A 15359-nucleotide genomic window follows, 5' to 3' on the forward strand; every position below is an offset into this window, starting at 1 on the left:
GTATAATCAGGCACCAACTACGATGGTTTGGGGTTTGCTGACAGCAAAGTTCTAAACTCAGATGAAGACCTTAAGTCCTATCAGATGTAAATAGCTATGGGTACCTTCACTGAAGGGAGATCATACTGTAAGTACCTAACCTTCAGAGAAGCTCACTTCATTACTCATTTTCCATGGTGGGTTTAGTTGTCAATACCCACTATTTGAGTGGTGGGTCTCCCCCCCTGCCTACCGAGGAGATGATACTTCCAGCTTACAAAGTGGTTTAAACACAGCCCATTTATTTTAGTGTTACATTTTAAATCCAAACAATATTCTTAAAACACACTTAAAATTCACAGAGGATACCTATCTTGTAAAAGAATTCCAAATTACAAAGCATTTCTAAAACACAAAAGATCTTCCAAAACACAGGTACAATTCCAATAAATTAAAAACACATAACAATGATGCAGATGAAAGAGTTGTCCATCACAGATATTGAAGCCAGAGGAATGGATTCTAGTTCACCCTGTGTTTCTGTCATTCTTCTTGATGTTATTTAACCATTCCTAACAGGCCTGAACTGCTCTCTACGTTAAAACTGTTTCTTTGCCACTTGCGTGACTTCACACATATATGATATTTTCTCAGATACCCTCTTCACACAAACTCCTTGGAGACACAGTTCCCAAGTTCACACAGTTAATGCTGTGAAGCTGACTCTGAGCATAGAAACGTCTCAACTATTAACAAATCAGCCATTTGATATACCAAGTGATATTATCCAACTGGTCTGCAAGTTTCTTTGAGCTAAATAAATTAGCCAGTTTGTCAAATTAACATAAGTACCCATTGTCTTACACTGCACCTCTTGAGACATCAGAAGTCAGTCCAGGTGCAGTGACCCTATATCCTGCTTTTTACATACAGTGCGTCTGTTTGCAAACCTGTCCTTTCAACTTCAAACTGACTATCGCTTTCCATCTACATTAAAAAAATTGAAGACTGGCTCCCGTTTATGACCAGCAGCTAAATGATTATTAGTTGGAAGTTTATCTTATTCAAAAACAACCTTTTGATCTCCAGAAATGTCAACTGCTATGTTTAGAAAGCCGACCTTGACATGGCCCAGGAAATAAATATCCATCACAGAAGTATAATTAATTTTGCATTAACAATGGTATTTATAACCAACATAAGAAAGATATAATAATAATGACATAGTGAAAAATCTTTTCTGCTTTCAGAAAGTGCTTATTGCAAAAGACAGTGGAATTCAAAAACTGGAGAATCAGGTATGTAAATGTTTTAATTATTTTTAAAAAAGTGCTCAAACTCTCTTCATTCTTTCAGAATTCAATATAGTGAATAGAGTATTAGTTACTGCAGTCAAATGCTGTAGATTCAAGGTGTTTTAATTTAAGTCAATTAATAGTTCTGATTTGCCTTCAGAAGGGTATTTTACAATGGTGAATTCTAATGGTTGAATCCAAATCAGCAGAGTAAATTTCAGCATGAATGTGTGTGTATATATATTTTCAGATTGAGATTACAATCTACATTGAAATAGTCAGGAAAAAAACAGCATGCTATCAGCACAACTTCAGAATCAAACTATTTCTGCAATGACCTTATTAATTCTTGAATTACCAAATGGTTTTGGTTTATTAGCAAAATTATAAAATTCTGAATTTGTTAACATTTTGAACTAACATGTTGTTGTTTTTCGTCCATCGTACGTCGATGAGGACCTCGACACCATTATTGATGGTGTCGAGACTAGCGCGTGACTTGGATTTAAGTGAGGGAGAGTTGTGCAGCCTCAGCCTCACTCTGTCTTCCCAATTCCCATCTGGATCCAGTGGCAAGACAGAGTCGAGACGGCTGGAGATGGGACAAGGCGCAGTGGATGACCAGGACGTCTTCTGTGTCTTGTCCTGCTCTATACGTTCCACAACGCTTGCAGAGACTGCCTTCTTGACCGTTGGACCTTCCATTGGTCTCGTCCGCTCAATCCGCCGGAGTCTGTCTTCACACGCTGGGATAGACAACTCCCTATCTCACCGAGGGTTTGAGACCCATCAGCTACCTTCACCTGGTTTAGCCGGCTTGTCGAAACCGTTGCCCGGGGTGTGGCCGCTGTCGCATGCAAACAGCTACGGGGAGCCACAGGTGAGAGCTGAGTGCCAGGTGGGGACCAAAGGTGGACTAACCGCCTTGAAAAGGACGCAACATGTTACCCCACCAGAGGTGCTACCCCTCCCTGACACCCCATCCACCCCTAACATAGCAGGTAATACACAACTGTATTTATGCCTGTATCATAGATTATTCCGTAGCTTGATGAATGCAAGGTAAAGAGTTGATCTAAATACATTAGTGAGCTACATTATTATTGGAAGAGGCTGAGAGGATCTAGTGGGAATTCAGAGTCAATTTTCAGTGATGGTAGTTAATCTTACAATTCAGAAGAAGGAAATTTATATGACCTTTTCACAGTAAGGTACAATTTAACTTACTTTCCCCCTCTAATTTTAATAGGTACAAGAGCTCACAAACAAGCTAACAGAAAAAGAGCATGAACATCAAGAAGTTACCAAGCAGAATGAAATTCTACAGGGTAGACTATCTTTACATGAGGTAAATAATTCATTTTGAAAGATGTAACACATTAACATTGTATCTTAGAATCATGGATTGGTTATGGCACAGTGAGAAATCATTTGCCTATTCACATTCATGCCAGATCTATTTAAGAGCAACGTAGCTAGTCCCACCATCCCTACCCTCATCCTGTATCTCTGGAACGGCTTTCATTTTTAAACATACCTATCTACAATTGCAACTACACCCTGCATTACATGTTAGCCTCTACTCACTTCCCTGAAGTCACTTTTAAGTCATTTTTTAAAATTTTTCTCATCGTTTCCTCGTGTTCTTGAACATTTAAAGTCAAATTTATTATCATGTGCATCTGTGCATACACATCACAGGCACATGTATAGGATACACAACAGGAACAGAATCTCGCCATCTACTCTGTCCAAATCTTCATTATTTTAAATTTCAGATCCCCTTGCAGCCTCCTCTTCCAAGCTGAATGTCTAGTCCTTTTCCAGTTTATCCTCATTCACATTTTTCTAGAATGCTTCCAGTAATCTGTATATAATGTTAAAAGCAGTAAATGTAACCCCTCTTTTTAAAGTGAAAGGGAGAAGAGAGAAAGCAGAGACATTATACTAGTTAGTCATTAGGAGTTGCAGACAATGCTTGAATCTATTATTGAGGAAATGGTAGCAGATCACTAACTAATAATGGACAGATTCAGTATGGATTTGTGAAAGGGAATTCATGTTGGACTTTTTTTTCAAAACACTATAAGATTTTTTTCAGGTGAACTAATGATCATGTGGTGCATTTGGATTTTCAGAAAGCCTTCATTAAGGTGCCATATGAGCTATCATAAAGCATATATTGAGGACTGGATAATTGGCAGAAAGCAGAGTAGGTAGGACAAAGTAATTTCCGGGTTAGGTAGTTGTGACTAGTGGAGTGCTGTAAGCATCAGTGCTGGGATCTCAAATGTTTACAATCTATTTGTTTACAATCTGTGATTGGGACAAGGAACTCAAGTGTGATATGGTCAAGTATACCAATTGTACAAGGCCGGGGAGTATTGTTGGCTGTAAGAAGGTTGCAGAAGTTATTAGAGGATAGAATAAGTGAATGGACAACAATATGGCAGATGGAATACGTTGAGGAGAATTGTGGGTCACCCATTTCAGTAGAAAAAATAAAAACATTCTACTTTTTTAAGTGGTGAGGCATGGTAAAACGGCAGTGCAGTAGGGCTGGAGTATCCTTGTATACAGATTACTGGAAGTTAGCATATACTTAGGAAGGCAAATGCTATATTAGACCTTATGTAAGAGGCTTTGAATAGACATATAGAAACATCTTCTAAATTTATATAGATGCACTAATCAAACCACACCTAAATATTTTTTTACACATCTGATCTTGCTACCTTAGAAAGGGTTTACTTATGTCAGAGGGACTGTAGCGCAGGTTCACTAGATTAATGCACAGGATGGAAGCTCTATTTCGTGAGCAGAGGTTATGTAGATTGGGTTTATACTCTGTTGAGCGTAAGAGAAGGAGAGATGATGTTTTGAAATGTAAAACGTTCCTGTGGGGTCGGACAAATCTGATGACAGGATGATGATTCACTTGCTTGGGGTCACTGTCTCAAAACAAAGAGGTGACCGTTCAGGGATGAGAAGAGTTTTTTTATCCATTTGGGTAATGAGCATTTTAAAGTCTCAACCCCAGGTGACTGTAGACACTGAGTGGATGAGTATAATTAGATCAGATTAGATTATGAGGACACACAGTCCTCTTTTATTGTCATTTAGTAATGCATGCATTAAGAAATGATACAATTTGTTCCTTCAGAATGATATCACAGAAACACAAGACAAACCAAGACTAAAAAAAACACATAATTATAACATATAGTTAACAGCAGTGCAAAGCAATACCGTAATTTGATGAAGAACAGACCATGGGCACGGTAAAAAAAAGTCTCAAAGTCTCTCGAAAGTCCCTCGAAAGTCCTATCATCTCATGCAGACGGTTGAAGGGAGAAACTCTCCCTGCCATGAGCTTCCAGCGCCGCATACTTGCCGATGCAGCATCCTGGAAGCACCCGACCACAGTCCGACTCTGAGTCCGTCCGAAAACTTCGAGCCTCCGACCAGCCCTCCGACACTGAGCACCGAGCACCGTCTCTGCAGAGCGCATTGACCCTGGCCCCAGCAACAGGCAACAGGCAAAGCTGAGGATTTGGGGCCTTCCCCTCCGGAGATTCCCGATCGCACAGTGGCAGCGGCAGTGAGGCAGGCATTTCAGAAGTCTCTCCAGATGTTCCTCCATGCTTCTCATGTCTGTCTCCATCAAATCAGGATTGTGCACAGCCCCTATTTAACAAATACGATATCAATTCGGAGCGGCTGCGCGCTCTGTGTCACGCCGCCATCTTCTCCTCCCCTCTGTTCTGTAATAATTAAGAAAGATATTGAAAATTAATTCAATATTAAGGAAATAAATGGATATTGGGTTCATGCAGGAAAGCGAAGGAGATAGAAACTCAGCCACGATCTCATTGAATGGTGCAGCAGGAACAGAGATCCGAACAGTCTACTGCTGCTTTGGCTTCTCATGTTTTCGTCTTCTCTTCCCTTTAGGTAACCCCTCTGTACCTTTCTAAGTCCTTTATTCCTTTTCCAAAGTATAGATCCAGATCCAAACCAGTGTTCATTATGATTTCTAAATATCTATGTGCTTGGCCTTTATTTATAAAACCCACGATCCATGTACTGTACTATTTTATACTTTATACTTTATTGTCACCAAACAATTGATACTAGAGCATACAATCATCACAGCGATATTTGATTCTGCACTTCCCGCTCCCTGGAGTACAAATCAATAGTAAATATTAAAAATTTAAATTATAAATCATAAATAAAAAATGGAGAGTATGGTAGTGCAAAAAAATGGAGAGGCAGGCCCAGATATTTGGAGGGTACGCCCCAGATCCAGGTCAGGATCCGTTCAGCAGTCTTATCACAGTTGGAAAGAAGCTGTTCCCAAATCTGGCCGTACGAGTCTTCAAGCTCTTGAGTCTTCTCCCGGAGGGAAGAGGGACGAAAAGTGTGTTGGCTGGGTGGGTCGTGTCCCTGATTATCCTGGCAGCACTGCTCTGACAGCGTGCGGTGTAAAGTGGGTCCAAGGACGGAAGATTGGTTTGTGTGATGTGCTGCGCCGTGTTCACGATCTTCAGCAGCTTCTTCCGGTCTTGGACAGGACAATTTCCATACCAGGTTATGATGCACCCTAGAAGAATGCTTTCTACGGTGCATCTATAAAAATTAGTGAGGGTTTTAGGGGACAGGCCAAATTTCTTTAGCTTTCTCAGGAAGTAAAGACGCTGGTGGACCTTCTTGGCAGTGGACACTGCTTGGTTGGACCAAGTCAGATCATTTGTGAAATTGACCCCGAGGAACTTAAAGCTTTTGACCTGTTCCACTTGTGCACCACCGATGTAAGTGGGGTCGTGTGGTCCGCTACTCCTTCTGAAGTCAACAATCAATTCATTCGTCTTGCTGACGTTGAGGGATAGGTTATTGTCTTCGCACCATGCCACCAGGTTCTTAATTTCCTCTCTGTACTCTTTTAACCACTTTCTTAACCCATCTTGCTATGTTTAAAAGCTACGCACATACAACTGCAGATTCTTCAAGCTCTTGTACCCATATTAGTTTGTATCATGCTACAAATGTAGTTTAAATTCATTTTTCAGCATAAAATCTCATCAGCTTCCTGTCCTTGTGTCCTGAAGTTTATTATGATCCTCTTTACAGTTTGCTTCTGCCCTGTACACCCAACCCTACATTTTTAATATGTTTTTAAGAACTGTATTGATCCTTGTACCAATCCTTGAGTTGGAACAGATTTTTTGGCCCAGCAGATCCATGCTAACCTTTTGCCCTCCTATACTAATTCCATCTGCCCATATTAGGAATGCATCCTGCTATGTCTTGTCAATTTATGTGTCTGTCTATTTGCCTCTTATACAAGTAATTGTATCTGATTTCACCACTTCTGGCAATGCACTTCAGATATCAAGCACTCTCTCTGTAATAAACTTATCCGTCAAATCCCTTTTAAAATCCTTTCCTCTTACCTTAAACCTATGGCCTCTTGCTTTTGATTCTCCTACCATGGGAAAAATATTCCAACTATCTACCTTATCTATGGCTTTTGTAGTAATAAATGCCTCTCTCAGGTTACCCCTCAGTCTTCCCCACTCCAGGGAAAGCATGGCCAGCTGCCCCCATAACTAACGCCCTCCAAATCAATATACACCCTAGTGAATCTTCTCTGCAATCTCTCTGGCACAATCACATCCTTCCTATGGTGTAACCAAGACTGATCAAGTAAGAAATGTGAAAGCAAATGTGTGTAAACGGAAGAGAGTAGCTGAAGTAAATGTTAGTCCCTTAGAGGATAAGACTACTTAATTAAAAATTAAGAAACAGAAACTTTGAACAAAGATTATTGATATGTCATCTCAGCAGAAAACACTAAAAGCAGCTTCATGTGCCAGCAGAAAATCAAGGAACAGAAGGAACTTTGAACAATTGTTACCATGAGAGAAAAAGTTCTCGGGGAACAAGTGGGGAGACAAATGAAAATTTACCCTGGATCTGATGATCTATCTCCTAGATCTTACAAGTATTGTCTACAGAGATGTCAAATGCATTGTTTATAAGTTTCCAAATTTCCTAAAATTCTGGAATCCCGCAGTTTGAAAAACTGAACATTTGAGAAAGTAGGAACTTGTTAGAATATGTTATAAGGAATCAGAACAAGGACGCGAGTAGAAAATCTTAGGGAATGTATCTGAGTACTTTGCAGATGCCTTGAGCAGGACAGATAAATAATTAATTTATTCATTCAGACTTACAGCGCAGAACAGGCCATTTTGACCGAATGAGCCGAACCACCCAATAACCCACCTGTTTAACACTAGTCTAATCACTGGACAATTTGCAATGACTAATCAACCTACTAACTGGTACATCTTTGACTACATTCCCTGTCAAGGAGCTACAAAATGGATCTAGTGCTTTGCTAAGCTGGTCACCTGGACTACCACTTGGAATTTGAAAGGGGCTTTTGAAAGAGTTATTTAATTAATCTTGCTTTTTCCTAATAGTCTTATTATACATAATTTTCTGCAATGTCTCGATGGAACTTTAGAGACTATGAAACACTTTTGAAGTGTAGTTGCTGTGCTAGGAAGAGATATTGGAGTCCAGCAGAGTATTAGAAAGGGAAGTGAGGTAAATGAGCAGTTAGCCCATTTATTTGTTGTTAGGTAAGAGGTGAGTGCCAATTGAGACACTGGAATTTAGTAGAGATCCTTTGTTTAACTGAACATTTTCCTAATTTTAGCAGGGCAAACATCATGAGAACATTGAGAATGATTCAATGGATGAGGAAGGAATACTCTCCTGTTTTGCAGGTAAACCAGCTTCTTAAATGTAATTAGTTCTTGGATTTATTTTTAATTCAATTAAAGCACATTTTGGACCTTTGAAAATACATAACACTACAAGGTTATAATATTTTCAAGGTAATCCAAGCAGTGCTTGTGGAAGGAACAGTCATTAACATTATTGTGTAATAAGATCTCGGGGTCAACACAGGCTCGGTAGGAGAATTCTGCAGTGTAACCACAGCATTGTATGAAATTGCGTTTAAGAGGTGAAAGAGAAGAAAGGAAGTGGAATATAGGATATGCCAAGTACTTTTTCCTGAAATCTGATCATTTTATGAAAGTACGCAAAATTGTTATGGTATGCAGAGGTAACTTGAAAGACAACACTTCAGGACAATCAGAAAAGCTGCTTAAAAGTTAAGGATTGTTCTATAAAAAAGCTAGCTGTGTGCAACTTCCTCTCAGAGAGCAATCATTTCCTATTCTGGTTTGTCAGTAAGTGGGACACAAGTTTCCCCTTACCTCCACACCCACCTCCCCCTGCCAGCCCTTCATCTTTATCTAGGAATTAGATGACTTCAAGTACATACACTTAGTGTCCACTTTATTACGTGCAGAAATGGAACCTGGTTTGGTCTTCTGCTTCAAAGTTTGATGTGTTGTGTATTCAGAGTTGCTCTTCTGCACACCACTGTTTAAACACACAGTTATTTGAGATGCTGTTATCTACATGTCAGCTTGAACCAGTATGGCCATTCTCCACTGACCTTACTCAATAAAAAGGTGTTTTGCCCAGAGAATTGTGCCTCACAGGAAGTTTTGTTTTTGCAGCATTCTCTGTTGTGCATGAAAATCCCACGAGACCAGGAGGTTCTGATATACTCAAACCATCGTATCTTGTACCAACAATCATTCAATGATCAAATGACAGGCTGATTAGATAACTGCGTTAGTGACCAGGTGTACCTAACAAAATGGCCGCTGAGTGTATATTTGTAGTCCTCTCCTGCAGTAGCCCATTCACTTCAAGATTCAACGTGTGTGTTCAGAGATGCTCTTCTGCACACCACTGTTGTAACACAATGCGTGGTTATTTGAGTTACTGTCACCTTCCTGTCAGCTTGAACTAATCTGGTCATTCACCTCTGACCTCTCTCATTAACAAGGTGTTTTTGCCCACAAAACTGCAGTTCTATTTTTATTTTTCACACCATTTTCCATAAACTTTAGAGACTGTTTTGTGTGAAAATCCCAGGATTTATGAGATATTCAAAACACCCCATTTAGCACCAACAATCATTCCACAGTCAAAGTCATTTAGATCACATGTCTTCCCCATTCTGATGTAACTAACCACCTCCTTCTTCTTCTTCTGTTTCCAGCTGTTTAGATGCATCTAGGCGTATTACAGCCCTCTGCAGGATGTATAATTAATTATAGAACTTCAAGGAACTCAAATTCTCGAACATAAACTAGTCTCACGTATAAACTGAATAATATACTCTTCAATCAGATGTTGATTCTCTTGATGGCCAAACAGAGATTTAATAGAAAACCAAAATAAATTTAAGCCAGACAGCCTCTTGAACAAGATGCTTCTTTCAATTTTGTATCGATTACAGCTCAGCAAGACATTCTGGACTGTCTCTGGACTACCACAGTCACATAATCCAGTAGGATGTTTTCCTATTATCTTTAAATAATAGTTTAGCCCACAATGCCCCAACCTAAGTCTTGTAAATTTCACCATATCTCTACGACTTTAAAGGTAACAGTCTGAGACCTTTTTAACTAGTGGGTGACTAGAAAAATAATGCCTCCCCCTTAATTCATTTTTCCAATCCTCCTGCCACTTCTTCTCTGTACCTTTTTTAATCCTACTTCTCAATTCTGCTCTGCCTAGGGGAACTCTAATTTCTACTTGCCTGCTCTGTAAGGAAGACTTTGCAGTGCCATCCACAATTTCATTTCCCTCCACCCCAGCATGCCCAGGTATCCATGAAGATCTAACTGCACAACCCATCTTCCCTACTCTAGACAACACTAAGAGAATCTGAACAACAACTAACCTTCTTGACCATGTCTGCATGCTTTCATGCATTGAGATGCAACCACTTGATTGGTTGATCAGATATTTGCATTAATGAGCAGGTGTACAGGTGCACCCAATGAAGTGACCACTGAGTGTATATCTGTTCCCAACAAAGGTAAATTTAGGAGCAGGATGGTGTTAGAATTGGTAATTCAAAGATGCTTTACAGTTAATTCAACGGCCCAGTTTGAATCCACGAAGCACTGTTGAAGTGCTAAAGTAAGATTTCTAATGGGTTACAAATTAGATTGAGTGGTCCTTGGTGAATTTCATTCGAGCGGTTGTGGAGCATGGGTCTGTGTGCTCCACGGACTACTCTCAGATAGCTTTTCAATCAGAATCAGGCTTATTATCACTGACATGTATCATAAAATCTGTTGTTTAGCAGGAGCAGTACTGTGCAATTAATGAAGATTACGATAAATTGCCATAAGAATATATTTTTAAAAATATAGTTCAAAAAGAGAGTAAAATAACGAGGCAGTATTCATGAGTTCATGGACAGTTCAGATATTTGACAGTGGAGGGAAAAACCTGTTCCTAAAACGTTGAGTGTTTGTCCTCGGGCTCCTGTATCTTTTCATTTGTGGTAGTAATAAGAAGAGGGCGTATTCTGGATGATGAGGGTCCTCCATGATGGATGCCCAGCACAGGCGCAGTAAAAGGCTGTGTCCTTGGCCCTCTGCTTTACAACTTGATACCTATGATTATACAGGGAAGTACAGCTCCAGGGCCCTATGAAGTTTGTTGATGACACCACTGTTGATGGACAAATCAAAGGTGTGATGAATCAGCGTAAAGGAGGAAGATATGAGTGCTCCCACCACAGCAACCTCTCACTCTGAGTCAGCAAAACCAAACAGCTGATTATTAACTACAGGAGAAAGAATCCAGAGGCTCATCCAGAACTCATTTATGATGAGTAACTAAATGCTTTGGCGTTATCACATCAGATGATCTGTCCTGGGGCATGCACTTAAGTGACATCACAAAGTGCCTTGACTTATTTTATGTAGATTTGGCTTGTTACCTAAAACTCTGACGAACTCGTATAAATACACAGTGGAGAGTATCCAAGAAAAAGTAGTGGGTACAGGGCAGTCCATCAAAGGCAAAGCATTCTACACCATTGAGCACATCTACATGGCAACAGGAAAGCACATTCATCATGAAGGACCGCCACTATCCAGGCCATGCTATCCTCTCATTGCTGCTATCAGGAAGGAGGTACAGGAGCCTTAGTTCTGCCACTGCCAGGTTCACGAACAGTTGCTACCCTTCAAACAATAGTCCCCTGAGCCAGCATGACTAACTTCACTCAGCAAAACTCTGAACTGATTCTGCAACCTATGGACTCACTTCTAAGGACTCTCAGTATTACGTATTTATTTTTTATTATTATTTTGTATTTGCACAGTCTGTCTTCTTTTGCACATTGTTTTTTGTCACTCTTTGATTTTATTGTACAGATTTTATTGTACTTCTTTGTTCTGTTGTGAATGCCTGCAAGAAAATGAGTCCCAAGGTAATACTTGGTATCATATATATACTTCGATAATAAATTTACTTTGAACTTTGAATGTAATGTTGTTGTTGCAGCACCACTTAATCAGCAAATCTATTTCACCTCTGTACATCTCCTCATCACCATCTGAGAATCTGTCAACAACAGTTGTGTCATGAGTGAATTTATAGATAGCGTTTAAGCTGTGCCTAGCTATACAGGCATGAGTGTAGAGAGAGTAAAGCAGTGGGCTAAGCACACATCTCTGAGGTACACCTGTGCTGATTGTCAGTGAGAATATTTCCAGTTTGCACTGATTGTGGTCACCTATTTGCATAGGGAGGTACAGAGACCCAATTATTGAAGCTTGTTGATTCGGACTGAGGTTGATAGTGTTGAATATTGAGCTGAAATCCATAAGAACATAAGACATAGGAGCAGAATTAAGCCATTCGCCCCATTGAGTCTGCTCTGCAATTCCATCATGGCTGATTATTATCTCCCTCAACCACCTTCTCCTGCATTCTCCATGTAACTTTTGGCACCATTACTAATCAAGAACCTATCAACCTCTATCAACCCATATACCCAGTGACTTGGACCACAACTGTCTGCGGCAGTGAAATCCACAGATTTTTAAACCTCTGGCTAAGTAAGTACCTCCTCAGCTCTCTTCTAAAGGGACATCCTTCTATTTGAGGCTGTACCCTTTGTCTTACACTCTCCCGCTATAGAAAACATCCTCTCCACATCCACTCTATTTAGTGCTTTCAATTTTTGATCGGTTTCAAAGAGCTCCCCCCTCGTTCTACGAAACTCTGGCGGGTACCGGCGCAGGGCCATCAAATGCTCCTGATACGTTAACAATTTTTAATTTCTGTGATCATCCTAGTGAACCATCTCTAGACCCTTTCCAATGCCAGCACATCCTTTCTTAGATAATGGGTTGAAAACTGCTCACAATACACTAAGTGCAATATGACCAATGTCTTATAAAACGTTAGCATTACATCCCAGCATTTATATTCTAGCCCCTCAAAATGAATATTAACATCGCATTGCCTTCCTTACCATCGACTCAATCTGCAAGTTGATCTTTAGGACATCCTGCATGAGTTTCCCAAGTCCCTTTGCACCTCTGATTTCTGAATTTTCTCCCATTTATAAAATAGTCTTTTCCTTTATGTCTTCTACCAAAATGCATGACCATACACTTCTCTATACTATCTTCCATCTGCCATTTCTTTTCCCATTCTCCTAATGTGTCTAAGTCCTTATGCAGACAATCTGTTTCCTCAGCACCACCTGTCCCTCCACCCATTTTGGATCATCCACAAACCTGGCCACAAAGCCATCAATTCCATCGTCCAAATGATTGACATATAACATGAAGAGAAACGGTCCCAACACCGACCCCTGTGGAACACAGCTACTCACTGGCAGCTAACTGGAAAAGGCCCCCTTCATTCCCACTCTCTGCCTCCTGCTCAGCAAATCTTCTATTCATACCAGTACCTTTCTTGTAATACCAGGAACTCCTATCTTGTTTTGCAGCCTCATGTGTGGCTCCTTGTCAAAAGCATTCTGAGAATCCAATTAAATAGCATCCACTGACTCTTTTTTGTCTATCCTGCCTGCTATATCCTCAAAGAATTCCACCTGATACGTAAGGCAAGGTTTCCCCTCAAGGAAACCATGATGATTTCAGTCTATTTTTTATGTACCTCTAAGTACCCCTAAAGCTCATCCTTAATAACAGACTCCAACACCTTCCCAACCACTGAAGTCAGTATAACTGGCCCATAATTTCCTGTATTTTGCCTGCCTCCCTCCCTTCTTAAAGAGTGAAGTTACATTTGCAATTTTCCAGTCCTCTGGAACCATTCCAGAATCTAGTCATTTTTGAAAGATCATTACTAATGCCTCCACAATGTCTTCAGCAACCTCCTTCAGAACACTGGGGTGTAATCCAGGTGAATTATCTACCTTCAGACCTTTCAGCTTCCCAAACACCTTCTCCTTAGTAAAAGAAACTACTTTCACTTCTGCTGACAGACACTCTCGAATTTTTAGCATACTGTGTCTTCCACAGTGAAGAATGGTGCAAAATACTTATCCTCTTATAATACTAGTTAACTCGCCTTCATGTTTAATCTTTTGTCTCCTTACTTTTTTCATTTGCCTTCCATTGGTTTTTAAAAGCTTCATAATCCCTGAACTTCCCACTAATTTTTGCTATATTTTATCCCCTCACTATTGTTTTTATGCTGCCTTTGACGTTCTTTGTTAGCCACAGTCACCTCATCCTCCCTTTAGAGTAGTTCTTCTTTGGGATGAATCTATCATGCACCTTCTTAATTACTCCCAGAAACTCCAGCCATTGCTGTTATGCTGCCATCCCTGTTAGTATCCTTTTCCAATCAACTTGGGCCTTTTCCTCTGTCATGCCTCAGTAGTTCCCTTTACTCCACTATAATGCTGATATATCTTTTTTTAGCTTCTTCCTCTCAAGCTGCAGGGTGAATTCTTTCATATTGTGATTACTGTCTCCTTAAGCTCTCTGATCAAATCTGGTTCATACACAATACCTGATTCAGAATTGCTTTTCCCTGGTGGGGTCAACAAGACATTGCTCTAAGAAGCCATCGTGTAGGTATTCTACAAATTCCTTCTGTTGTCATCCAGCACTAACCTGATTTTCCTGCATATTGAAATCCCCCATGTCTAAAAATAACCAGTAAAACGTAGCCTGCTATATTTTACTGTCTTCCAGATGGTCCAGAACCAAGTGGAGTACCAGTGAAATTGCATCCACTATAGACCTGTTGTTGCAGTAAACCTGGAGATCTGGTGTGAACTCATAATAGCTCCAATATCTTTTTAACTAATAGTAAACACAAAAAAAAACTTGGTTTGTCTTCCAGTTCTCACAGTTTTGGGTTTCTTCCAGTGAGACAATTTCTGTGTGTGTTCAAAGACATTTTCGTTGCTCGTCAGAAGTTTCCACCTGCTTCAAAAGGGCAACAGTCATACCAGTGCCTAAGAAGAGTGGGTGAGCTTCCTTAATGATCATCGGCCTGTAGCATTCACATCTCTACAGTGATGGAGTACTTTGATAGGTTGTTTATGGCTGGAATTAACTCCTGTCTCAGCAAGACCTGGACCCACTGCAATTTGTCTATTGCCACAATAGGTTGACAGTGGATGCGATCTCATTGACTCTTCATGTGGCCTTGGATCACCTGAACAATACTAATACTTATATCTGGCTGCTGTTTATTGACTACAGCTCAGCATTAACACAATCATTCCTCCAGTTCTGATTGAAAAGCTCCAAAACCTGAGCCTTTGTACCTCCCTTTGCAAATGGATCCTCAGCTTCCTCACTGGAAGACTGCGGTCTGTGCAGATCGGAAATACCATCTTCACTTCGCTGACAATCAACACTTCCGCACCTCGAGGATGTGTGCTTAGACCACTGCTCTACTCCCTCTGCACCCATGACTGTGTGGCTAGCCACAGGTCAAATGCCATCTATAAATTTGCTGAGGACACACTATTTCAGTTTGTGACAAAAAGGCATACAGGGGCGAGATATCTCAGCTGGTTGAGTGATGTCACAGCAACAACCTTGCACTCAACATGGGTCACACCAAGGAATCGATTGTGGACTTCAGAAAGGTAAGACGAGGGAACACACACCAGTCTTCATA

At 40.4% G+C, this 15359-nt stretch overlaps 1 protein-coding gene across 1 annotated transcript in view; it reads left to right on the top strand.

The window, feature by feature from the left end:
- ankrd24 (ankyrin repeat domain 24) overlaps positions 1–15359 on the top strand; it is a 90994-nt gene that overhangs the window by 61509 nt on the left and 14126 nt on the right. The window contains exons 14-16 of the mRNA XM_072244359.1: positions 1230–1277; positions 2524–2622; positions 8005–8074. Of these exons, the coding sequence (XP_072100460.1) occupies positions 1230–1277; positions 2524–2622; positions 8005–8074 (217 nt within the window). The remainder of the gene's footprint in view (positions 1–1229; positions 1278–2523; positions 2623–8004; positions 8075–15359) is intronic.

This window comes from Mobula birostris, chromosome 26, assembly GCF_030028105.1.
Source record: "Mobula birostris isolate sMobBir1 chromosome 26, sMobBir1.hap1, whole genome shotgun sequence".
In the NCBI taxonomy this organism is placed as follows: Eukaryota; Metazoa; Chordata; class Chondrichthyes; order Myliobatiformes; family Myliobatidae; genus Mobula; species Mobula birostris.